This window comes from Scatophagus argus, chromosome 1 (assembly GCF_020382885.2).
Source record: "Scatophagus argus isolate fScaArg1 chromosome 1, fScaArg1.pri, whole genome shotgun sequence".
Lineage (NCBI taxonomy): Eukaryota > Metazoa > Chordata > Actinopteri > Scatophagidae > Scatophagus > Scatophagus argus.
In genome coordinates this window covers 28,511,972-28,539,666 of record NC_058493.1, presented here as the reverse complement: position 1 = coordinate 28,539,666, position 27,695 = coordinate 28,511,972, and the positions used below count along the sequence as shown (strand labels likewise).

The 27,695-nt window shown below is 44.2% G+C and overlaps 1 protein-coding gene across 5 annotated transcripts in view; it reads left to right on the top strand.

Annotated features, from left to right (window-relative positions):
• The window catches only part of LOC124063669 (SH3 and multiple ankyrin repeat domains protein 2-like), a 139,977-nt gene that overhangs the window by 3,869 nt on the left and 108,413 nt on the right, over positions 1-27,695 (top strand). For 4 of the 5 annotated variants that reach the window (XM_046397545.1, XM_046397568.1, XM_046397552.1 and 1 more), the window contains exon 2: positions 6,747-6,817. The exons of the other annotated variant lie outside the window; for it this stretch is intronic. In XM_046397545.1, coding sequence (XP_046253501.1) covers positions 6,806-6,817 — 12 coding nt within the window. In that variant the 5' untranslated portion in view covers positions 6,747-6,805. The remainder of the gene's footprint in view (positions 1-6,746; positions 6,818-27,695) is intronic. 5 annotated transcript variants of the gene reach the window in all.

The window sequence follows — 27,695 nt, the reverse complement described above, 5'->3', positions numbered from 1 at the left end:
TGAAAAATCTGGATGGTGCGTCAGAGGTGAGGATTACCCAGATCTTTATAGCTTGTGCAATGTGTGGCCCAGAGAGTGTCAAACTTCCAGTTTAGCTCTCCACTGACTTGAATGGGGATAAAATGATTTAATTGTGCAGCTCTTCTAGCTGTGTCGTCTAGCTCGTCTAGCTCTTCTAGCTCTGTCTGTGAGGCCAAAAAATGCATCCCAGTTTTACAGCTGCTTCTTTCACAATGTAAGCTTATGGGAGATGCCTTTCTCAGCCAGTGCGTGTCACATTATGTTGTAATTGCACGATTTGGCCACTAGGTCACATTGGTTTCAAAGCTCAGTGTGCTTCCTGAAGGTGTTTATAGCTCCTCTGAAGGGCCACACTCGAAGATTGGGTGAAAAGCTGGGCGTCATGGAGGGGAGGTGCAGTAATCTGCTGTTAATGGCACAAATGTTCAAATGTGTGTTTGAAAGACGTATTTGTACCACTGAGTCCTGTCTCATAAACCTTCCTCTTTTGAGAAGCAGCTTATACTCTGATGCAGCAGGTTAAATAAACTTACCTCAAAGGTCAGGACTGTCAGGGTGGGTTTTTATTAGTCAGAAATGCAAATTAGGCACATCAAATTAATTAATTAAATTAATATTTACTTCTGGCTCTCAGTGTTAGTGGAGATTTTGTCATTTTAAATACCGATTTGACCGAGCCTGAAACACCCACAGCCTCTTGCATCCTTTATTTCCTCATATTTTTGCAGCCCTGCTCCCTTCTCTCACTCACTCACAAAAATATTCTGTGTGACTTCTGTTGTCTGAAGTTGTGTTTATATGAACACACGTTGTGTTGGGTTGGACCACAGCTCACTTTGTCCTAAAATGTTGCAGTCAGGGGTGTCTGACTGCCACTGTCTGTGTTGGTAAAACAAATTAATTTCAGCCTCAGCTCAGCACCTGTTCCATTGAAGGTCTCCACTTGTTCAGTCAGTTTGCTTTGTGTCAGACTGTGAATATTATTTGGTAGCTCGTTGAAAACAGTTTTTACAGTTATATTTAGAGGTGTCCATCAGACCGGGTCGTACAATATATGGAGCAAGTGAGCATGCTGAGACTTTTTGTGTTATAAAGTAATGACTTCTTTTTTTTCCTTTCTAAGGACCCAGTTTCATCAGGTTAGATTGTCTTTGATGATGAACTCCCTCAGGCTGCTGCTAATGATTAGTTTCATTGGCAAATTGTTTAGTCCAAAATAGTGAAAAAAGCGCCATCATAAGATCTCAGAGTCCAAAGTGATGTCTTCAGGTTGATTATTTTATCCAACCAGCAGACCAAATTGACAAAATATTTACGGTCATGTTAGGAGGAAAAGCACCAAATGGTCGATGAATTGATGAATGATTTCAGCATAAAAGCTCCTGTCTGGCCGATCAGTTCAGCATCTGTGTGAGCCCCAGACGGAGCTCTTTGAAATCAGTGCTGGTGGGAACAAACCCTCCACTGTTTAACTGAACAGGAAATGGAAAGACAGAAAAGATGACTTAACCATTTAACACATTTAAAACTTGAATAAACACAGAACACCATAAATCCCTAAAACAACTGGAGTATGTGATGCTGAGCATTGCAGTAAAAACCTCAGGACTCAGGCAGACAGCTGGTCAGACGTATGCATGCACAAACTGCTAAAAATGAAGGATGTGTGGTGAGAATACACACCATACACACTAACTGCACATGAAGTGATGAGCTGCACAGGGAGCAAAACACTGTTTGTTTACACTGATTGTGTGTCTGTCATAATCTTAATTTTAAGTTAGGAGCTTTATTTGTCACATACAGTCATATAAAGTACGGTGTAGTGAAACATTTAACCCGTCCCAGAGCAGCAACCTGAGAAATAAATTACATACGTGTTTTAATACTGGGCATCACTGTTCATGTGAGCACTTTGTGAAGTCTGTTACAGTAAGATCTCTATGGATGAATCTCTGCTTGTTCTTCTGATGTTTTGCTAATGATGGCTGAGGTTTCACGGCGAACGTAGCGACAGCTGCTCTGGTGCTGTTGGAGAGCCTGACGGTTAAAATTGCACTTCTTTGCCGTGGTAGAAGAGCATTTCTCCATCCATTTGTGGATAATTGTGGAAGAGGAACTGAAGATTGTGTACGTCTGCCATTTTCCACAATGACTGAGATGTATTAAACAGAATCATGTGTGAAGCTCTTAAGGCTAACAGACAGAATGCGTATTTCTGTTCTTACTTTTAGTTGTGAATCTCCACATTTTTTTTATTCGTGTGGCTCCAGGTGCCTGACGTGAAACCAAATGATTCCAGCTGCTGCTTCTTCCATCTGTGACATCCAACCTGAGCCACAGAGGAACAACATTTACTGTTGGCTAATTCACGTAAATGTCAGGTGGAAGCATAAAGGTGGTGGGAGGAACGTCTCATTTACCTCGAGATGTTAAATGAATGCCTGATGGTTCTGCAGCCTGCACCTGCTGCCTACTTCCACTGTTACAGTGTGAGCCACAGCTTTCGCTCCTGTCTTTAAAAAAAAAAGAAGCTTTTCCTGGAATATTAATTGGACCGCCGTCCATTTCCTCCCCCAGCTTCTCTTTGTTTGCTGAACGCTGCACAAGCTGATTCATGCTCGGCTGAACTGCCTAGTTCGCAGACGTGGAAAGGGTCTCGTGTACTGATGGTAATCTGAATGGGGTCAGGGGAGTAAGTCCTCGCTGTTTTCTGTTCCTCACTTCCAGTTTTTATGCACATGTGAATGAGTGTGTGTTCTCCGAAGGCCGTGACCTCCACACTGATGCTGCTAAATCTTTCCTTCTTGTCACTGTGTTATTCTGTCCTGATGTAATCTCTTTCGGTCCTCTCTGTATCTCCAATGGATCAGTTCAGTCAACTAAGAACAAAGGATGGAAGGTTGGAAACAGCAGCCTTCAGCGGCTGAACATGAAGACCAGAAATTAAGCTTTTATGCTCAAAACGATCTTGAGAGGATGTTCTGGGGACGTAGACTCAGCCTGCTCTGCCTTTTCCTGGCAGCTAAAGTTCAGCTGATGTTGGTTATGATGTTAAAAAAATCACAGCTTCCAGGAGCTTCCAAAAGTGAGAGAATCGGTGCCGGGTTACACACCTGATCCACCTGTATGCTCATTCTTGACTGAAATGAGAGCATATGAAATCACGTTTCCTCTGTGGGGTGGGGGTTACATAAAGTCTTTCAGGGAAATGTAGGAAGTGCTGAAGAAAAGTCCACCTTCACCTTATCATAATACGGACAAATGTGTCAAAATCAGACAGAACAGGAAATGGAAAACCTGAGTTCTGCCTGACGCAGTGCAGTTTCAGCCTCATGTCTCCAGAGAGCGCAGACCTTTTCCTGCTCCTCGTTTATCTCTGCTGTGACCCGGGACCCAGGACCCGGGGAGGGCGCGACAGGAAGTGCGTGTGTGTACATGTGAGAGAGTGAGACATAGAGAGAGAGAGACAATCAGCTTTGGATTTTGTCGTCAGCAGTAATCAAAGTCAAACTTGGGGACATCTGAGTCCAATCGCTCGATCAGCCCTGTAGGGTTTATGCAGAGAGTGAGGGAGGTGAAGATGGTGGAAAGCTATGAGAGAGAGATGGAGACAAACATATGATGAGAGGGAAGCAGGGAGGTGGTGGATGACAATCTGTCGTGCTTCCAACTTTCTCATCTCCTCCCTCTGCCGTTTCACCTCCCCTCCCTCCTCTTCGCCCAGCCTGCCTCTCCTCTGTGCTCTCCTCCCGCTGTGACTCGCATCTGCTGGGAATAAAAGCTGATCTTTAGTCTTGGCAGGGAATCCCCAGCAAGCCCACTGCCTCCTCAGACTGGGACTAGTGACACAGTGCTGTGCATACTGGTTCCCAAATTGAGCTTCTTACTTGTATTCTTTACTCCAAAAAGCAGAAGGCTTTTCCCCCACTGTGCTTTGAGGAAAGTAGAAGCTCCTGGCAGATATTTCACAGATCATCCTGGATTTTTTAAGTTTGTCTTTCCTCTTGCAGTCCATACTGAAAGACAAACAAACCTGCGCTTCAAGCTGCACTAGTTTGTATGAAAAAACAGGTGTGACAACCTGAAGAGATTTATGATCCAGCCCTATATTTTCAGCTCTTTTAGCTCACAGTTTTGGATTTACGGCACATTTAGTTTGTGGTCCTGTCTCAGCACTCTCGTCAACCTTTTTGAAGAGAGGTATGATAAACACGGGCTTCACAGCAAGAGGGTTCCAGGTTCAACTCCCGATCTGGGAGGGGTTTGCATGTTCTCCTTGTGCCTGGGTAGGGTTTCTCCGGCTTCCTCCCACAATCCCAAAAACATGCTCATTAGGTTAATCAGCTGCTCTAAATTAGCCGTATGTGTGAGAGTGTGTGTGTTTGTGTGGTTGTCTGTTTTTGTTTATGTCAGCCCTGCGTTTGGCTGGCAACCAGCCCAGGGTCCAACCCGCCTCTCGCCCGTAGTCAGCTGGGATAGGCTCCAGCCCTGCCGCCAGCCTGACAGATAAGCAGGATAGAAGATGGATGGGTGTGATAAACACAGTTGACACAAGACAGACGAAGGTAGTGACAAGTTTGTGAAGACGATGCAACACTGAGCAGCTTTCACAGGCGGAAACCAGAGATTATTGGACTCATACTTTGTGGGAATTCAGAATCGCTCCTCCTCATGAATGTTAATGTTGTATAAATAAGCACCCTATTTTTAATATCAACTTTATGAAGCCATCTTTGTGGAGTTTATTGCACAAATATTCAAAAACTGATTAATGCAGCTTTAAGACTTCAGTCCTGCTTGATGCTCCTGAAGTCCAACAGGAAAGCTGTAAGTAATGTCCAGTAAATGTGTTTTTTTGGGGTCTGCTGCACGTTTCTGCGTTTCCCTGCATGCTCTGATTTTTCCTCCACGTCCACCAGTCACGGAGCTTCATGCTACCACGGACCACGGAATCCCAGTTTGATTATAAACGCGTCTCCACACAACATGCTCAGGAGCAATTAAATGGGTATGCAGTCGCCGTGGATACCTGCTATATGATGAGCTCCAGTTCTGGGAAGCCCATTGGTGCCCTTTGAGGAGCAACTGATTCAGTAGTAGACTGGATGGTGGAGTAAAGAACCTGAGAACCTTTGTGACCACGCTTTCCTTATGGATCTGCAGAAACACACCATTCCAAAGCACAACACGTGAAAGTTTTATTTATATATTAATAGTTTTGATTTATTTATTTCCACCCTGAGACGTTAACAGACATAAAACATGTGACATGAAATTAAATGATAGAATCTTAAAATGAAAGTCTGTGCAAAATGAAGAAACAGCCACCTCAGTACAGCAAAGTATACCAACAACACATTATTAGCTCACGTAAAAAGTCATTAACTTGAATTAATTTACATTAATGAGCCGTCAGTTTTTAACTTTAAATTGTTCTGTTTGTCAGTAGTTACTGGATTGCAGAAAAGACTTCATGTTTAATCTGATCTGCCTCCCTCTTAAACTTCTTACAGGATAATTGAAAAGTTTGCCTCATAAACTTCTTTATCCTCCTCCGTTTTATCACAGTCAGTGCTGCAGAGAGATGAGGAAAAAGTGAAACGTCTCACTACTAAGGCACACTGTATGGACAGAAGTATTGGGACAGCTGACAACAGGGACCAACAGGGACTTTAATGACACCTCATTCTAAATACATGGACAGAATAGTAAGAAATATAGCAAGTAATGGAAATTTCCATGTAGTTGTTTTTATATTAAAATGTTGATTTACAGAAATTGTGCTCTGTTTGTGTGATATGAATATGAAATGACCTTCAGGTTTGTTCACATGGCACAGTGATGGTCTGTCTGTCTCAAGATAAGAGGGATGATATTTAGCTGAGGAAAGATCTGCTGATTCTTATTCCATCTTTAATCTTCAGATGTTTGCTTGTTTTGTCTCACCCACCTCACCCTCCTCACCCTCCTCAGAGGTTTGCCTGTGCGTGTGCAGGCAGTTGAATCAACAGCAAGATTACAGTGTACCGTAATCAGGTTCTATTGAACATAAATCTTGAATGCAGTTGTTGTACAGGAAGGTCATGTATTATGTATCAGCTCTAATTCTGGGTCAGAAGCTCAGTGTGAGTGTACCGCTTCAGGTCATCCTGTTAACAAACTTTAAACAGATATCTCTGGCTAATTTGATGAACCACACTGTTAATCTGTCATTTAGTGAGATTACAGCCTTGGGAAAACAGACCTAGAATTACAGTACGATTTCAAAGTATGGGGAGCTTCGTCATGCAGCAGGAAGGATAAACTAAATAACCTGTGGCGTAAATCAAAATTTAGCAAAGATAACCTCCTCTGTTTCCCACCCACCCTTTTTTCTCTGCTGAGAGAGAAGTGGGGAGGAGAACTGTTGTAGGTGGATGGGCTGATGTGATTAATGCTGATGCTTTGTGTTTAACATGTTGCATAATCATAAATGGGATTTGCATGTAACAAACACTCGGTCGAGAAGTCGAAGCCTCGGATAAGACGAACCACATGCAGTAGAGCATTCAGTCAGAGTTTTGTCATGTTGATGTTAAGGTCTGTAAAACCCAGCAGAAGTGAACCTGTCTCATGTGGTAGAGGTCTGTGCTTGTCTCTGTATATGAGAAGGCTCCAGTGATTTAATTTACCGTAGACATCTCTGTTTCCTCCCTCCCCTCTCTTCTCTCCTCCCCACTCAGGGAGCCTGGGTGCCACAGTGGAACCTCCTCCTTCACAGAGCTTTTCTCCTCTGGATGTTATGGCTGAAATGGTATGTAGGCTCAGTCAAAGGCTAAAAATAGAGCTGAAATTTAAGGGATACGAGTGCCTGAGTGTGCATGTCCCTTTTTCATGTGTCTCCTCGAGCTGCGCTGGTTCAGACATGTCTGGACAGACGACAAATCTCACGCGTGATGACGTCTTATCTGTCAAATAATCAGCGGCTGGAGATTGTTGTCTTTGCATTTCTGCTACGTTACAAATAAAGATCTCTCTTCATCCAGTACTCATGCAAACACCCTGAAACAACACACTGAAGCTGAAGGTCAGCATCACACAGGAACCTCTCTCTCACTTCGTTCTGTGATGTTTGATCGTTTGAGTGTTTCCAAGTCAGATTTGATCACTTTGATCGTGAGCATAATCGACACCCACAAATTGCTCCACAAGGCAGTTACATTCACACAAATGTTACGAGGAAGAGGATTTTTCCACTGCAGAGGTTCACCCCCTGCTGTCACAATTAAGCAGAAACGTGCATAAGAAGCACGAGTGTCAGTAGTGTTGTTACTGTGGCTGTCAGTGTCATCAGGGAGCTGCACCATCACAAAATTAAAGACCGTTTGGTTGCCTAAACCATAACAAATTCTAACAAACTAGTGTCTGACAGACAGACGTCCTCTTGGGGACGTGTCATGTTGTCCATCTTTACATGCCGTCAGCCCCTCATTGTGTTGCTTCCGCCTTTAGTCTCAGAACAGTGTAAGACAAAACAGCATCTTTGGATTGACTTTGTATGTCAAATTTAATTTGCTGTCTGAGCACACCAGAAGCAGTGACTTAACTCTTAAGGGTCTGAACCAGCAGCTGTTGGCTGGACGTCGAGTCTCTGGATTTGTGTTGTTTCTCATTTTAAGCACTTGTTAAGCACTTAAATAAGAATTTGCAGAACCTTAAAGCAGCACGTTTTCATGGTCTTGATATCAGATTATACACCACACACCAAGTTTGTGTTTGTCACTGTGTGTGTGTGTGTTTGTGCTGTGCTCATCTCGCAGGCTTTAAATGTGTGTCATTCATCTCATGCGGTTCCATTGATTGTCCCCCCCTTCGTTCTGCCTGGCAGTGATTGGACACTTTTCTCCACTTGTCACGTCTCCCTGTCGTTCCCAGTGGCGGCGGCGGCGGCGGCGGCAGAAAGGCACAGCGTTAACAAATTTCTCTGAGCTGCTGCCAATTTCATGCTCAATTTGTTCGCGTTTTTGTTTCATAGTAACATTTTTTTTTTTCTTTTTAGCTGTTATCTCAAAACGTTGCCATGGTAGGTGCGATAACAAAGCTTTCCTATTGTAGTGACTCCATTGTGAATATGATGAGTTGTTTTTCTTTTTAAATCGGGCCCATTTAGTCTGGACCCAGATGGCTGCTAGTACAAGGGACAGGAGCATGCAAAGTCTGTCAGGCAGATGACAATATGAACGCTTGGAGATAAAAAGTAGGACTTTGAAAAAAACGCTGAAGGTCTGAGCATACGTGTGGGTGGGTCCAAGATTTTGAGTGAACAAATAATTTACCGGCCAAGTGAGCAAATTTAGCAAAGAAAAGTGCGAGCGAGGGCAGGAGTCCCAGGCAGGGCAGAGAGTAAATCAAAGGCAGCTGCAGAGAGAACATGGAGGTCCTGACTCACGCTGACTGACCGTCCTCTGGGCCCAAAGCACTGCTGCTTTTCAAACTGCCGCCATCGCAGGTCTCGATTAGGTGGCTAAACTGAAAACCAGCAGGAGTCTGGGACAGGAAAGGGCAACCTTGAAGTGAAACTTGTTCCGTCCAGACTCAGTCCAACAAACACAAACATGAGCCTATCTTTGTATTTAAATATTTGTCCGTAGAAGTTTAACTTCAGGGGTCAAATGGTCATTTCATCTTCTCACCGGGTCCTCCTAGACTCGAGACTGCAGCTTGAACGTCCAGGTGCTCAGTCCATGGAGGTCCAAGAGAGGACAGGAGACGACAGGGAACGGTACAAAGCCAACGTTAGCTAGTGTTGGCTCTCTGTAGTTTAGCTGATGATGGATTAGTTGATATGATCAGACAAGAGCAGGCAGCAGCTGATGATCTGCTCAGAGGACAAGCCTACAGGCTAGTTTTTCAGTTCGTTTTTTAGGTGTTTTTTGGAGAGGTGTTTTTTAATGTGAAATGTAAAGTAACCAAATTAGCAGCCCAGCCCCTTTCACTTCCATGTAAGACACTTTGGTAGTTTATCCCACACTGCAGTCAACTCTACATGGAGGTGGTTTGATCAGTAAATGCCTGAAGAAGTTTTCCTGCTGTTTCCTGTCAGGTAATTTTGCTGCGTTCTCATTTACATTTGGTCCACTTTCCAAAGGTCATTAGTACGAGTGGAGGCCCACTTGCATGGACGAATACAATGAAGTGAAATCAAGAGTGGACCTTTATGATAAATCAAGAAAAGGAAAACTGGCTCTCAAAAACTGTACATGTGACTCAAAACTGCATTTAAAAATGAGTTTCCTCCACACGGTTTATCCTGGTGTCCTGTACATCTCATTGTGCTGAATACACCAGTGCACAGTGACCCACTTTTACCACGTGTGCCCTACATCTGTGTATTAATAATTCATATTCTATATGTTCTGCTGCTGTGTGTGTGCGTGTAGGTGTATGGATGTGTTTGGCCTTTTGCGTATTGAGGAAAATATTATGTTAATGTTTTTAATTGTGTTCATTAATAAAATATAAATATCATTTTTATAAATACGTTTGCTAACGTGAGCGAGTCTCGACACAGCTATACATACTTTTTAGTAATATGTTATACTATATAAATAATTAACACATCCATCCATCCATTTTCTATACCCGCTTATCCGTCAGGGTGGTGGGGGGCCTGGAGCCTGTCCCACCTGACTACAGGCAAGAGGTGGGTTCACCCTGGACTGGTCACCAGTCAATCACACAAAGACAGACAATCACACTCAGACCTCGCACTCACACACCAATGCAGTGTAGCCACTTAACCCCATGTGCATGTTTTTGGGATTGTACCTGGAGAAAACCCACGCAGACACAGGGACAACATGCAAACTCCGAACTCAGAAGGGCCTGGACCGGGAGTCTAACCTGGAACCCTCTCTCTGTGAGAGCTAACCGCTGCACCACTGTGCCGCCCTAATTAACACACTAAATATAATAAATAATATAATAATAATAATAATAATAATAATATAATAATACACAGAGTCCCGGTTTAACATACAGACATACAGAAAGTCTCCTTTAATAGGATTCATTTGAGCATTACAAATTAAAGTGTAGTTTGAATGTTAAAAATAATGAGGTTTGGAGTTTGCATGGGAAGACTGACAACACTAGTGAACAGCTTCTGTACAGTGACTGTGTGTGTGTGTGTGTGCGCACGCAGCATTTTCTGAAAATCCCTTGTGTGTAAAGGAAAGGCTGATGAAAGGTGGGCTCCGCTATTAACAATAAACCACACTATGTTATGAAGAAATCTATCATCAAGTATTGTAAGTTGAATAACACGACATAAATGAATTTCTTAGTTTGACTGCCTCAGGGTTTCAGGGCCTGCGATAACCAGACATTTGGGACATTTTACTCTAAATGCATCTGCACAACTGCACATGAATTCTCACTTTATGGAAAGACATTAAAGTGTGTTGGGAGATAATTTGAATTAAGTCTCACCAAGTACCAAGAGTGTCAGAGCTCGGGCATAACCCTGAGACATGGGCATGGATCCCACATTCACATGGTGGTATCAAACAGACCCCACAAGAGCTGAGAGTGCTGAAAGTGGCCAAATAATGAGCTGCATGGCCTTAAAGAAGCCAATTAGCCCTAATAAGCTACAATTTCTGGCAACCCGGGGGAGAGGATGAAGTACGCTTATACTGTACAAAAGCAAACACACACTCCTGGCTCCTGCTCATTTATAAGGTACAAACACATACACATACAAGAAGTACACACACACCTTCCCCAGATTCATGCCTCTGGGAGATGGTCGGTTGGTCCCTGGTGTCCGTGGTGACAGTTATTGATCAGGGGACGATGGCTGCTCCACTTTGATCTCTCAGTCAGGAGGACTCATTACTCCACGCAAGCAGGGGCAGCGTGGAGGAGGAGGAGAAAGAGGAGGAGGAGGGACCAAATTAAATCCCAAACTCATGCACCACTGATCTGAGAGGCGTCCATGTTTAAATTGGGGCTTTCTTTGTTATTCTTCGACGTTATTGACACACATGTAAACTGTGACTGTCACATACTTTAGATCTGAAATAAAGCAACCGATATCACGAGCTCCTGCCCTGCCATTTCCCGTGAAACCACGAGGATATGTAGCAGCCAGCTAGGACTGTAAGAGCCCCAGTCTGGTGTTCTCCAGCACGTATTTGTTACTAACCATTAATGAACCCTGGTTGTGCTGTAATGGCTGACACAGTAAAACATAACTGCACTAATTCCATCAGTACAATTGCCGTGTCACCACTCTGCTGCTCTGAGTTTCAATACAAAAACTCTTAATCCAGTATTTAACTCATTCTGTGTTTAGATGAAGCCCAGATGTTTTCTCATTAAAAGCCGACCGGGAAAGTAAAAGCTTATCGAGTTTCCTTGACAGCAGCTCAACACAGAATGAAGAGAAAAAACCTGCAGAGTAGAACTGAATGCAGTTAATCAGCGATTGAGATCAGTATTTCTGTCAAAATAAAAAGGTCTGCTTGTCTCTGTTGTTGAGGCAGATAAAGGCCACAATCTGACAATTTACTGCATTTATTTTAATTTGCTTGTACTCGCTCTGGCTGTCAGATAAGCATATTAATCATATTAATTCTTTAATGGCATCCTGTATCGTGAGATGAATGTAAATGTGGTCTTTAAGCCTCGGTCGAAGCTGCACAATGATCACAAACTGTAATCTCCGATTTGAAGCTTGAAAATGGTGCAGACTGAGGTGTTGAACTGTGTGATTGGACTGTAGATGACACTTCTGGATAAATGTGGTAATCGCGTAGACAACATTTTCTTTCTCGAGTGTTTCACTCAGCATGGCGAAGAAAAATGAATTTGCTGTTGTTCAGACCCAGCTGCAGCGCTCTGAACCTGCGACCGTCTTTGAATTCGTTCAGTTTGAATCTAACGCGCAGTATTCATTCATGCACTTCAGTCTGAGCAATTGGCTGATTAGTTGTCCCATAGCGCAACGAATTCTAAACGTTATCAGCGATTCCTTCTTGGTTGGCAGTACATTCACGTTTTTCGTCCCTCGTTTTCCGCCTCATCCTGGAATCTAATTGGGGTGGCTGGTTAATAGATTTCAGTGCAAACAGCCATTGGGATGAGACTTGATGATTGCTTTCTTTCAAGGGGCTGCCACCCTCTCTGTCGTTTAACTGGCAGAATGGATTGTGCCTCCTCCCTGATCAAGATGCTCACCGCAGTTTGTGAGCAGAAGAAAAGCAATTTCACACCAAAAAGTACACAGGAGCAGGAACAACAGGAGTGTATTTGGCGACGCACTGCTAATACAACACGCACGATGGGCACATTTTTCCCCGTTTCATTCAGTGTCCGCTCTGAAATTGATAAGATGAACAGCAGCATAGACGCCGGCTTGGGTGTCCCAGAAATCTTTGCGGTCGCACAGGAATGAGGTGTGACATTTGCGTAATAAAGACCAAGTGTGGGTTTTGTGACCAGTGCTGCTGTGGAGTGAGATACGAGCCACAGATGTGTGAGAGTCTCCGTCTTATCTGCTGTGAGATGTGACTGAACGGAAGCTCTGAGGAGGCCTCCAGCTCGCAGACGAAAGGAGAAACGTTTCATCACTTTGACCAGAGAACAAAGTGGGCTGCTGTCTTACTCTCAGGATGCCAAGTACAATTAACCAAGGGGAGTCGGGTTTTCAGTTCAGTTATGTTTTTGTTTTGTATTCTTTTATTTAACCAGGTGAAAGTCTCATTCTTTGTATTTCAGCACAATCGTGGAAAAACTTTTGGCCTGATTTCATGAAACTTGGTGGAAGGTTGGGCCAGTGAAAAACAACAGATTCCACCTGCTGGGGTAACATGCTAATTATTTTTCCATTTTGTTAACACTGCCAAATAGGGCATTTAAATTTGGTGAAGTAAATGCCATACATCTTAGAGTCCAGTATATAGCAGTGAAGTTCAGTAGTGATCAAACGGCCAGCTATAGAAATCTGGTGTTTATATCACTGTTCACTAGGGTTGGGCCCATTGGCTGTATATAAACATGGACAACATGAAAGCTCCCCAAACGTGAGGTCCAGTCATCTGTGTCGCCCCCTGGTGGCTGGCTGCAGTACGACTCATAAACTCCTCCCCCTCCAGGTTAACAGATGGGACATGAGCCAAACTAAAAACTCAAAGCACGTGTCAAATAAATTTTTGCCAAAGATGGTTTCTGTCATTTTAGGTAATTCTTGTCACATTGGTGTTTGTTCAAGTGTTATTTTTCTGATCAGTTTGTTTTTAATTAGTTATTTGATGCTATAAAAAGGGGCTGAAATGTCATGACTGACAGCTGAGCGCTGCTCCTGATTGGCTCAGATGGGCCTATGGGCGGGAACTCGAGACCACGGCTCCACCTCCTGATCACTACTGCACAGACTCCAATGGCTCCAAATGACATCACTGGGCTTTGCTTTTGTTCAGTGGTTGGGGTTTGATGACGCTTTAGGATGAATTTTGAACTAACATATGATTTACTCCAAACAGTTTGTTGATGTTTGTTCCAACCAATGTAGCCTAAACCCAAAGTGTGTTGTAGAAGTACCAATAATACCTAATAACATTAGCTAATGGCATTTTATAGACTGTCGAGACTTACTTTTGGCTACAACACGACCGATCAGGAACAACGTCAGAACCACGGACGTCTTTACAATGCAACGTTCTGTGGAAAAAGCTTGGGTTCAGATAATCATGTGGATGTTCTTTGACATACACCACCCACCTAAACATTGCCAGACCAACTGAACATTGGCTGAGGTGGTCTCAAACAGTTGGTCTCTTGCTTGGCAGAGACCTGTAGGAGACACACCCCTTCCCCTCTGCTGTTGTACAGGGGGTTAGAGGATGTTGTTGAATAGGGATCTGCTGCCACAAATCAAAAGCACTGCAGGTATGTTCATCTTGTTCAGTTCAACCTAAAACCAACCATAAAATTAGATGCAAGCGTGCTTTTCTATACATTTTCAGTAAGTACATGCAGTCCTGCAGGCACAGACAGACAGGAGCTCTGGGTTATGTGCTGGATGGCACAGACAGACAGGAGCTCTGGGTTATGTGCTGGATGGCACAGACAGACAGGAGCTCTGGGTTATGTGCTGGATGGCACAGACAGACAGGAGCTCTGGGTTATGTGCTGGATGGCACAGGCTTTCTTGCTTTGGCACACTTGGCCTGGTAGACGACACTCTTTGGCACTGTAGGTGAATTTACCAAGTCTGTTGTCTGGCATACTCTCCTTTTGGATTTCGCAGTTAACAAATTTCACACCTTTTCACTGCAAAACAAGTTCACCTGTGGAACAAATGCAGAGTGAAAGAATCTGATGAATTGTCTTTAGAAAAACTCACTTATCAGTTTACTTTCTAACCTGTGGAGTCAGTGATGATGTGACTCCTCTGTGGTTTAAAGTTAAAAACTGGGGGTGGAGTATATAAAGTAAAGGAATTATTTACAGGAAAGCACATGATCGTGGGTCTCCAAATGTATTTACTGACTTTGTACAGATTTGTTGTTTACTTGTTTTGTTGCTGGATACTTTTGTCAATGTAGTCTAGATGAAGATAGCAGAGAAATCATCTGCCACAAGTTTCTTCCCCCTCTTCACGGAGGACTGGAGAAGTGAACTCGACCTCTTCACGTCTCTGTGGGTCTGATGTGCATTTCTGTGTTCTGTATGTGAAATTCCATCTGTCTTAATGTCCACACACTGTGCTCACAGTCTCCTGTGCATCCAGCACACCTCAGCGCACCTCGTGAGACCATGTACTCATGGCAGCATCTGTTGTTTTCTTGACCTCGCTTACTGCAACTTGTGAATACCTACAGAAACACACACACTCGGGGAGCGTGAGTAATGAGAGCACACCGAGCCTTTACTTAATTAATTGTCACGCATCTGCTTCTGGGGGATGTAAGCGTTCAGTCACTCACCGAGCGGCGAGGATTACCGAGGCAAGAGAGAGTGACAGAGCAGATTAAAAGTGGAGAGAAGACAGAAAGGATGGCCTATTACGCTCCATTTAGACGCTTCTCGATTTGGAGGAACTCCGCTGTGTGTTGGCCTCCTTACACCATCTCATCTACAGAGACATGAGCAATGTGTAAAGAAGGGAGGGAGGGAAGCATTCATCGTGATGAGTCAGGGAAGCAAAGAGGAAAACTCAGTGAGGCGGCGGCCCGTTTGGGCGGAGTCGTGCCTGCATGGTTAACGATATGATTATAATCATGAGAGATTCGTGTTTGTTAGGGATGGAGCCATCACCATCTCATCTGATGTTCAGCATCTTTCACATCATCAGTATCACTGTTTTTTGTTTGTTTTTTTTGGTCCAATTGTTAGTAAAACATTCATTTAAAAATAGTTAAATGAATAGATTTATATAATCTGACCCTAAAGTACCTAAAGGAAGTGTAATATATCAGAAAATGGAAATACTCAAACACAAGTACTTCACAGTTGTACTTAAATATAGTTCTTCAGTAAATTGTGCTCAGTTACATTTCGTCAGTGTTATTAATAAGATTTTTATTTACGTGTTGATACCAGACACTTCCACTAGATTATGTTCAGTGGAAACGTGCGAACAGACAAAACCTCGTGGGCCCCTGTGGAGACTCCTGTGTTACCAGATGTGATCCTCGAAAGGCCAACGTACGACGCAGCCTTCGACACCCGTGACCTCCGCACTGTCAGCACACACAACATCCTGCTGTGGAACGACAGACTTTGTGTAATTTTGTGGAGTGTGTGAATGCCAGGGAAACATGCCATATGATGTGAACACATTACAATAAGAATATAAATGTGAAATTTGAAAAGTATTCTGCACATGCAAGAAAGTTAGCAGCTCTGCACTTAGTGCTCCACCATTCAAACAAGAAATGACTGCTGCAATGAATATTTGATGCCCTGCATGAAGCAGCTGAAAGGAAATTAAACTGATGTCATTTCACATGTTCTCTGCTGAAAATCTCCCGCTTTACTGGACCTCTGCTCAAAATTATTTCATTTCTATGAGCTTAATGCATCATAGAATTATTTAGAAGTGTGCAAAAACAGTGCTCATGTTCAGAATACTTCTGTTGAGCACTAAAATACTTTGAAGAAAAGCTCACACCAGACTGGATCTGGAGTCAGTGCCGTCTCCATGTACTCTGCTACAGTGCGTTCAGTCACGACCCCGAACACAGCAGGACATATTTTGGGGCCTGGTGGAGAGCCGAGTGGCAGACGGAGGGTGTTCAGCCTGGAGACCCTTCCTCCCTCTCAGCCAAATCCCTCTGAGTCACGTGGATCAGTTACAGCCAGTTTTTGTACCGCACTTGAATATTAGCAGACCTTGACATTTGGCAAAAGTGAAACAAGCTCAGTTAGTCAGAGTGTTGAGACAGTTTGAAGGTAATGTGACATCCTCACAGTGGACCAGTGGTTTATGTGGCATAATATGAATATATTACAGGATAATTGTCTGGTTCGTTTTTACAATAATGTGGTGTCAGGAGGTGTCACGGATGCTGGCGCTGAAATCAGGGACGTGTCTAACAGCTGGGACTCCACCTCATCAGATTCTACTTAACCATCTAAGCAGAACCCAATCTGTGAGCAGGCTACTCATTAATCTGAGTTTGAACCTGTTTAAAGCAGATCAGCGTGAGGGGAGCAGCGACCAAGTCAGAGCAGCTGAGGGGGTAATGAGGTGGACACACCTCTCAGATAACACAGCTCGTCCCTGTGTGTGTGTTTCTGGGGACTCTGCAGCACACATATGGACATGTCCATGGCTGCATGCCCATTTTCTAACAGTGCAATGTGTCCAAAGGCACTGTCTGCAGACCTGGTTTGTCACAGCTCATGTATCACAAAGGGAGCGGGAGACTCTTCCATATGCTGCTTATGTCAGTTTGGAGACCAACCTTCTTATTTTACACTCCGTCTGACAGAAAGATAATACACATCAAATTAAATAATCAGGGATTTCTTTAAGTCATTTGTCAAGGAAAAGCCTCACATATTATCTGGTTTGTGCCTTTGTTTTATATTGTTGTATGCTGAATGTCTTTGGGTTTTGGACTGTTGGTAAAACATTACAAGACATGTGATGATGGTTGGTTTGAGCCCTGCCCATACTGACTATGGGCTACAGCTACACATAAGAGCTAATGTCCAATGAGTTGTCTATTATCAGGAATCAGTGGATGTCTTGATCAATCTTGACAGACTCTACCCCCCTTATACTGTGTAGTCTCTTACTAAAGAAAAAAAACATTCAGACATCTACAGTCAAAAAAGTTTTGCAATTAAAATGTTAGGTTTTTCAAAAGCTGCAACTGTCTTTCCCTGGTAACAGGCTTTGATTAATATCTTGAACAACCGTTCCCATCCTGGAAGGTTCCTCTGCAATGGAAACGTTCACTCTTCCAGTAAATAAGACAAACCTTAGATGCGACTCTTTAGTCCAGCGTTTCCCAACCTTTTTCGAGCCGCGGCACATCTCGAACTTTAGAAAGATTGCGCGGCGTGCTGTCGGGCAAAAATGTTAGGATCAGTTGGCGGCTCCGCCCGCAACCGCACGGTGTCCAGAGCGTCCCAGAGCGCCAGTTGGGTGAAGCCGGATGCCCCCGCACAACCTACAGCTGCCACGACAGACCGGTTGGGAATCGCTGCTTTTAGCTGAATTAGTGGACATCCTGCTGCCAGTCAGAATCCAGTGTTCACGCAGACCAGGGTATAAATGACGATAACTTCCTCCCACATCATGAGGACAAACTGATATGTGGTTTGTAGAAAGTTCAAAGCCAACCTTTCATTCTGCCTGAGCTGAGCTGACTGACATGTGCAGGCCTCCATCATGTGACCGAACAGAGAAAAGAAGACAACAGGCCTGCGGCACAGCAGTGAGGGTTTCTTTGACGTTCTTGTCTAATGTTGTTCTCCCTCTGCTGCCTGATCATCACTTCATCACAGAATTGATACTAAAGAGTGAAAGTACAGTGCTGTTTAAAATGCACCTCCTTGTGTCTTAGACTGACCAGAAAATCAAAGAAAATGAGGTGAAAATAAAAGAGGCAACAGAAATGAAATCAGAAAACATTCCCAATCGACCGAGAGAACGATTCTGAAGAGGACGGGTTTGCCTTTTCCTGCTGCCTGAGAACAAGCCGCTGGACTGTGACGGAGACCTTAAACTGCCCTGAGGTGTGGGCGTCCATGTGTGTTAGCTCTGCGAAGGACTGGCAGCCCATCCACAGTGTCTGATGGGATAAGCTCCAGCTCCTGTGACTGTGCATGCAAATAAGTGGGTAAAGAAAATCAGCTACTGAAATATATTCCATTGTGAGCTATCAAATGCTCCATCTGTAAAGCTCAAAAACGCCCACTTCAGATGTTATGTAACAACACATGCATACAAAGAATGTGACTGTACCTTTCTAAACTGTCACACGCGGTGACCTTGGGAAATCCTCAGCTGTTTTTCACAGTCCTGGTGATTCTTGTGAGACTCCATGCTAATCTCTGGAGCGTCCTGCAGACCTGCTGGATGTTTGAACCTCTCCCATCTTCCAGAAATGACATTAGGAGGAGAAATCTCTCGCCAGATGGCTGAAAAAGTCCGTCAGCAGACATGTGGAAGAATGGAAATATCCACAGACTCCTAATCCCGTTTCAGATGTGGTTGGGATTGAAAGTTCTGGCAGTTACAACTGTAAAGCAACCAGAAGTCCTCACATAGTGTGGTTTCTCTGTGTGCTTCACGTTGATCACTGTTAACGGTGAACACCTTTTTCCTTCATCACAGATGCTGTCGTTTTTCACCGGCCTGAATTATACAGCAGTCTTTTGTGATTGAAGTACAACTTTTGATGTTTTTGAGCCTACTTTTTGACATTCATTTGAGCAAGCATATGCTTTTAAAGGAGCGGGATGCAATGTAATATACATGTTCATGATCTAATTCTCAGGGTCTCAGGAGAACAAGTAGACTTTGTTATCTTCTAGTTTTTGTGCTCAGTTTCTCTGCTGATCCTCTGGCTGAATGGATGAGCAAATCAGCACGAGTCTTTCATTCTGAATGAACGATTACCAAAGTGTACCTGATGACTGACCTGATGTGTTTAAAACTGTCATTGTTTATTTCATTGAATGTAGTGCAGACACTTTATATGTGTTACAGTAAATCAGTCAGTGAGCCATCATAACTTGATCTTGAATGTTCTCTTTCATGCTGCCACTTGTTTCAAGGCCGTGGAGTAGAAATACTACACAGTACCCCTGAAATCTGAGAAATGTGGAAACGTCGCAGGTAAAACTGCAGCAGTTGACTTCACAGATTCAGTCTGAAGTTTTTACAGGCTGCTGAAGGTCCAAGGACACATTTTTTAGAATAAAATATGAGCCCATCAGGCTTTGTTTAAGCTACCATTACTTCTTACATGTGAAGCTACATGCACACTGCAGTTAAAATGTTATGGCTCGTTTCCCCTGAGAAGTACGATACAGTTTGGTTTGTTAAGGGTTCGGCACAGAACGGAGTTATTTGTTATTTGTAGTTATTTGAGTTATTTGTATGTCCATTAGGAAAAGATGTGAAGAGTACCGTACCTTACTGTTTTTTTGGCACCCTTCTGCTGGGGTACCAGGTACGATGGTACAGTATGGTACCATTTAAGCCGCACCCACTGATTGGTCGACAGGGAGTCTTCGACTTCTGTGCAACAACGTTATAATACAATACAAACACGCTGCATGACTTGTGTCGTTTTAGACAAAATATCACAGATAAAATAAAGTTAGATGATCAAGTATGAAGCTTTAAAAAAACCATGTGTCTCATGTGAAACGTGTATGTACATTATATGTCCACTGAATATGTGGAGTGTTTCTGATGCTGCCCACTTAAACTTTACTCTTTGATGAGGTCAAAAATTGTTAAATTGCTTTCTATGGCTTAAGGAAAATTTTATGCATTAAAAAAAGAGATCACTGTTTAGCAGTTCGACCAGACTGACAGCTGAAAGGGCAGAAGGAAATAGAAAGAAACCTCAGTTAAAAAAGAGTATCAGGACCAAGAAACCCGAAGCTTAGCCTGAAAAGCTGAGCAGATTTAAACAGGAAGACGCTCCTGTTTATAAACACACGGTGATGCATGCAACAAGCTGGAATTAACAGACGTGTTGCTTCAACAAAGCCATTCTTAAGTCTTCAGAGCAGAAACAGAAGGTTGGTCAGTGTCAGTTCCAGGTCTTCAGTTTCACAGGGGCCACCTGAGAGCGCGAGGACGTGACCGCGGTACGTAGCCTCCATACTCAACCTGCTTTTTGCTGTCACCGCAAGATGGATTTGAGCTCCTTTCATGTCAATATGTGTCAGTCTGAGATGAATGAATTGTCTGCAGTGTTTCTGTGGATGTGAACAGATGTGTGCGAGGGATTTTTAGTGTTTTTTGTCTTTTTTTTTTTTTTTTTTTTTTGTCGGGGGGGCAGCAGCTGTTCTGACCTAAAAAGAGAAAGAAAATCTTGTCTTTCTTGCTTCACTTGTGTTCACAGATGATTTGTGTCCGTCTGTGAGGGTGTTGTGCTCCAGGCCAGCAGTTTCACTGACTGACCGCAGAAAGTCGAGATTTGGGTTTGGCTCGCAGGACATTAGTGGACTCCTGATACTGATGTCCTCTGGTAGAAACTGAACGTGTTGTGTGTCGCGTCAGCTTATTCTCTCGTCCAGTGATGAAACCTCGTCGTTGCCGTAAAACGTGGCCTCATTACGTATATTTTGTTCCTCTGTGTCCGGTCTGGGACCCTGTAGTTTAACCTGCTCGTCACAGCAGATGAAAACTCAGCGGATCTCCAGACTCATCAGGATCCATCCTGCGAGCAACATGTCTTCACATCCCATTTTAACAATCCGTTCAGTTGTTGTTGAGAGTTTTAAGTCTGGACCGAGCAGCTGATGCTGACTTTGCTGCCTCCAGTGTGCCTAGAAAATAATTTGAGCAATAGCAGGAAGTTGAGAGCTTAATTGAATGTAAATTAGAGCCATGTGTAATGCGGCCCCAGTTTCTAAAACCAGACTTGTACATTATGTGTTGTTGCTGAAAATCTGAGTGAGGTCGGTGTTCATCTTCTTTCTTGGTCCTCCCAGCCCGCTGCCACAGTTTAAAAGATAAACTGTTGGAATGATTCATATGTATAGTACATTATTTCAATAATTTCATGGCGTAAGTGAAGTACTCATCCTGTTTAAATGCTTTGTATTAACTCTAAGAGGTGCATTATGTTCCTGTATGACCCTTATCATTTTAACATTAACGTTTAGCTCCACAAATTCATCCAGCAGTGATCTCTGCGTTATAGAAGATTAATATTTTGCATGGCTGCGGGGGGTTGGTGGATATTACTGTGGAGAAGGTTTTAATATAACATGTTAGTCAGCACGGTCTGTTAAAGCAGTGGGCAGGTGGTAAAAGCAGTGTGACTGAACAATAACCAAACATGTGAAGAGAAGCAGCCTGCTGCTGAACAATGGCCAGGGGATTCTGATGCACAGAGAGCAGAGGAGGAAAAAACGAGCCCTGTTCTTCTGAGAGCTCAGACTCATCTGTTTGTTTGCTTCGCTCTGGGCATGTCTGCTGCACGCCGCTCGTATCGGCGCCTCGCAGGCATTCAGCTGCCACTCGTATCCTCAGCAGATAACGATAAGTGAAGGAGCCCGAGCCCCCGTGCCGACACTGTGCGACCCCGCCGAGATCGTGCAGGAGCTGAGTTTAGGCGCGATAAGGCAGAGATGATACCGAGCCTTCACAAATCAATAACTCATGTAGTCATGTGCACAAGCAGCTTGTTTGGTGACCTCAAACATTTGAACAAAAACAAGGATGGTGGAGTTTTTCTGTTTTTACTAACACAATTTTTTTCTTCTGTCTTTGTGCTGGCGATAGTCATGGCTGGAGGTGTTTATGGTTTGTCTGCCTGTACATCCATATATCACATCCCGGTCTCGCGTTATCACAGAAACACCTTGAGGGAATTTCTTCAAATTGGGCCCAAATGTCCACTCAAAGATAAACTGATGAGGATTTGGTGGCCGAAGGTCACAGTGAGCTCACAAAACTTAAGAATTCACACACTAATTCTGACAAAACTTCGCCCAAATGTCTGACAGGATAAAATAAGTGATGACATTTTCCAACCCAACGATCAAAGGTCAGCCTCACTGTGACCTCATGATGTTTTCTGTTGTTCAGCAGCAGAACTCAGGAACTGAAGGGCAGACTGGGACCAGATCTCACATGTGGTCACAGACCGAGCTGGTGACTCTGATCTCAGGTGTCCACCTTCAAACTGTGCTGACTGTGTGGATCTTCAGTGCTGCTGGGTTGGACGTGTGTGTGAAGCCTCCATGTTTTCTGCAGAAACGTCCATATCTGAGGCTTTGTGGTCCACGGCGAGCTCACTGGTTTGGATGATACTGAGCTTCAGGAGGTGAAGCTCTCTGTCAGTCACTACACGTCTTATATGGATGGGAACTGCCGCTTTACTGTTGTGTGGAGGCATGAAAACATGCGCTGATGATTGTAGTTTTTTAATGAAATATGAGGTAGCTGAACAACATTCAGCTGCTGTCCTCACACATCCTGCCATGGAGGTTTGGTCTTTCTGGTTTTTCATAAGGTGACATGATCACTCACTGCTGGTGCTGGTGATGTGTGGACAGTGTTGTAAATCATCAGCCTCTCCCAGCCGGTTGTGAGACTTGCGAGACAAAACTGGGAGCAGCTGGGAGAACTGAGCTTTTGGATTTCACTGGTCTTTGTAGTGCTGATTGGTGGACCCTGTAGACTTCAGTGACCTGCTGTGAACACTTTTACTGTCTGATATTTCTCTAGAGACAAATTCAGAAGGAGTTGATAAATATTCCAGCATTAGCACTCAAAGGTCCACAGCCAGCTATTTTATAATTTTTATTTTAATCTCAAGCCTTTCACTCATTATAAATACCATGTGGAAGCACCACAGGTTGGTAAAATGAAGTCTCAGCTCTGCCTTGTAATAAAAAATGATAAAAAGAAGTCAAAGTTGTCCAGACAAGACTTAATTCTGCCTCTTGCTTCGTTATCTAAGCAGCAGTGACACACTTCCCAGATGTGATCTCCAGCTTCGTCGTCCTGCCTTCAACTCCGTGACTGTGTGGTTCCCAGACGTTCGCGCTGAGTCACGGCGGCTCTCCTGAGATGGTTCAACCCTCGTCTTCATTGACAGCCTTAATTTCCTGTGAGATTGTAAACATCAAAGTGTGTGTGTGTGTGTGTGTGCGCGGTTTGCTTGATAGCAACTCGTCATTAACAAGCAGGCACACACTCACACAAACCAGCGTCTTAGTGATGCTGATGCTCTTTTATTTCAGTGTGTAAATAATTACAGTGACCACTGAATCGGTTCAAACCGTCCTTTCTGTCTAAGTTTACACGTAGCTGTAGATGTGTAACACTGAATTACTGTATTTAAAGCTTAAATTATGTTTCCCAGATACGAAAGTTGCCTAAAATTCTTTATGTCTGACAGTCTAACGGCATCCTGTCCACCTGTTGAGACATTTCACACCAAAAAAAAAAATTTCTGATTGTTTCACAAAGTGAAGGACGTGTCCTCACCTCTGATTTTCTGCAGTCTGAGGTGAACTTCAGCTCTGTCAGAATCCACTGAGTGCTAATGTTTTCCTGGACTGGATGTTAACCTGGCTGGAGACCTTTTTTTGGCTTTACTGCATCATTATGAAGTCCAGACCCCTCTTTTGCAGCTCTAACAGCTTCCACTCTTCTGTGAAGGCTTTCCACAACATGTTGGAGTGTTTCTGTGGGAATTTGTGCCCATTCATGCAGTAGAGCATTTGTGAGGTCACACACTGATGTTGGACCAAAAGGCCTGGCTCACAATCTCCGTTCCAGTTCATCCCAAAGGTGTTGGATGGGGTTGAGGTCAGGGCTCTGTGTGGGCCAGTCAAGTTCTTCCACACCAAACTCATCCAACCATGTCTTTATGGAGCTTTGCTTTGTGCACTGGGGCACAGTCATGCTGGAATAGAAAAGGGCCTTCAACAAACTGTTGCCACAAAGTTGGAAGCATAGCATTGTCCAAAATGTCTTGGTGTGCTGAAGCATTAAGATTTCCCTTCACTGGAGGTCAGGGGCCGAGCACAAACCCTGAGGAACAGACCCATGAAGAGGGGTGTCTGGATACTTTTGTCTATATGGTGTATGATAACATTTATCACACCTTGGTAGCTTGCTAGCAGTTAGCATTATATGGCACATTAGTATGCTAACGTTGGAATGTCAGGAAGGACTTATTAAAGGAAAAACTCAGTTCAATACAAAACTGTTTCTACTGCAGATCTGATGCTCCTCAGTGTGGACCAAAGTGCGTGAGATGAACTTCACTGAAGCTTTCACACTTGGTTTTATAGGTTGTACTGCAGGCAAACCTCCATTCACAGCCACAGCATCAGTGCATTTGCACTCGTATATGTGTTGAAGCCTCATTTTCAGGGCACGTTGGATTGTTTCGACTCCCTGTGGCTCCATATGGTTTCTCATGAATATTCAGTGTGTGCAGCCGGGCCCCAGATGTAAACATCAGGCAGAACTGGGTCGTGTGTGTTTAATTGAAAAATTCCATTAAACTTTAAACTTGAACGGAAATCCTGAATTGAAGGACTTACTGAGTGTATCCACACGTTTCAGTTGGTTGGAAATGTTAATCACGCTTCATCTTCATCGACTTCTGATCACCGCCTCAGGGTTGCTGTGAGTCTTTGCCTCTTCCTGGCTTCCTGTAGGGTCTCCTTCAGTATGTGGACTTGCTCACAGCCCCCCTGCATGCACTGTGCACCGTCTCCTTGAGTGTTTGCACCACGGTCTCTGAGGGAGAAGAAAGCGCTCTCGTCTCTGCTGCTCGCCTCTTGAGCAGTTTGCTTTGTGATTCCTGTATGAGCCAGAGAGAGCTGAGATCTCAGTGTGCAGCTGTGTAATTGAATGCTCAGTCCATTATTAATGTACTTCTACTTCTTTTAGTTCAGGGTGACTGTTGATGACCTGGTTATCAGCTTGCATTGTCGCCGTGGTACGAATTGTCGAAACAGAAGAAAAGAAGTTGGGTTGTTTTGCAGAGTGTGGTGTAGATGCTCGTGTGATCCTCATGAATAAAACCTGGATTGCGGAGCTGAGCAGGGAGTCTCGCTTCACAAGCCAAAACATACACAGCGTCGTGCAGAGGAGCATGAATGGCTTCGTGATTACTGCTGTCAGCCTGCCTGCCGCTCTCAGATCTCCGTCGTCGCGGAGAAGACGACGGTTAGGCTGAACATTCGCCCTTATGAGCAGGTGTGGCTCGGGTTTTAAAATAACAACATTGTGTGGGGATTTCTGTTCACAGTTGGTTGGTTCCAATTTATACGTCTGAGACACCGTATTGTTCAAATCAGACAAATAACAGATATTTGAGAGAGATCCAAATAAGCACACACTGAGGGCTGAAACAGTAACCTGATTGTGATTCATATTGTGACCTTGTCAGTCCAACGCACACGAGGACCCAGAACCTGACAGTCACTGGCGTTTTATTTTCTTGTTTCCACAACCTTCAGGTTTAACGGTAGTTTAGCTTTTGAGTCTTCTGACTCAGCGTTTGTGGTCTGACTGCTTTGCCTCCTCAGGTGATGTCAGTCCGGTCACTTCTGAGTTTGGGTTTGCTTGAACTGTAGGTGTGAAAGCACCTTCAGGGCACCTTTTTGTGTTGGGTTAAACTACGTCCGGTCTGAAAGCTGTTTGAAAAGTTCTGTTAAAAACATCTGCTGATTGTAAAGCGTCAGGGACGAGCTCCGTATCGCAGTGTTGCTGCGATCACCATGACGGTCCTGTCACTGAGTCTGCGTCCTCGACCTGTCTGTTGAACTCAGATCACAACTCTGGAACCCGAAGTAAGAGTTGGCAAGGTGTCCCCAGGTGAGGTGAGGAGGGTGAAGCTTTGAAATCAGCTGATGCTCACAGCACCCACACCTGTGTGTGACCTCTTGGTGTGTGTTTTGTTACAGGTGTGGCTGTGATCCTGCATGTTAGCTTCAGTTTCACTGCTCTTAAGGGACACAATGAAGGCTAATTTATGGGTGGGCGGTCACGCTCTGTCTCGTCGCAGTCTTCATCCACGATCTAAGCTGTGATCTTTTTCCCACATTTTGAAAGTCCCCGTGGACTACAGCCAGGCTGACAATGAACCTGCACCATTAAAACACAATATTGCTTTCGGCTGAGGTGAGCAGAGTCATTTCCCCGTCTCAGGTCTCTAATGATTTTAATGTCTTCTGCTGCGTGACCTCCAGTCTGCAGGGACACATCAGTTGGTTCGGCTCGGCTCATCATCTGATCACGCTGACGTTTGTTCAAGTGTTCATTTCTCCGAGAAGTTCAGTTTTATTTAGTCATTTGATGCTGCTCGTGACTGACTCGGACACGTGTCTCGTTTTAAACCCTGTACGTCTCCTGCTCTCTAAAATGCAAAACATTCTCTTTGGAATGAAAGTTAACTTCATACATTAATAATACTGATATTACTTTAAGCACAATCGGTTTTTTAAGAGGCAAGTGTGTGAACCTGCAACTCGTTTGCAGTTTTTTCACTGTGAAACGAAGAGTTTGCTCCTTTCTGTCCTCTCCTTCCCTCAAACAGACGGCGTTTTCTTCTTAAAAGCAGCCGACCATCTGTGTCCTCGTGTGCTTTGTGATTCTCGGCTTGGCGGCAGAGCAGGATCACAGCTGAGTGTTGAAGTGGGCTGTGAAGTCACGCCCTCAGCTGTACCGCAGCAGAACGCGTCAAAGCCGAGGACGCCGGCGATCATTTAGCTGATTAGCTGCTTGTTAGCAGTCGTATCCCCAGCAGTTCCTCCATCGTCTCTCACACTTGATCCTTTCTGCCGATTGCTCTGGAAAGCTCAAACATTCCTCTCTGATTGGCCGGCTCTGAAGGTATCAGAGGTCAGCGTGGAGCTGAATGATGAATTGTCTGATAAAACGAGTTGTCATTTAACCTCAGAAAGAAGTAACGAGTGTAATGTGAGGTCTGTCCACTGCACACACACACACACACACACAGTGAAAAACAACAGCATGTCCCTCCTTTTTGTTTCCCCCTCACCTTCACAGCACCAACTGTGGATTAATTTGATTCCTTTTGCAGTCACACACCGACGGGCCGACGTGAAGCTGATTTACTGTCGTTACTTTATGACCACGTGGACGCCTTATCAGAAAGGCTTTTTGTTTGTCTGTTTGTTCCTGAACAGATTTCACAGTTAGCAGATTTTTCAGTGTAGCTTTTGAAATTGAGCTTAAATCTCAGATCTGCTGTCTTTAAATCGACCGGAAGCGAGCTGAGGAGGTTTGGGGGCAGTCGTGGATCAGCGGTTAGGGTGTCGGACCCGTAACCGGTGGATCGCTGGTTCGATTCCCCGTCCCGGTGTCCATGGCTGAGGTACCCTTGAGCAAGGTACCTAACCCCCACTGCTCCCCGGGCGCTGCATTCGGTCGCCCACTGCCCCGGGTTTGCTGTGTGTGTGTGCACGTCACTTGGGTGGGTTAAATGCAG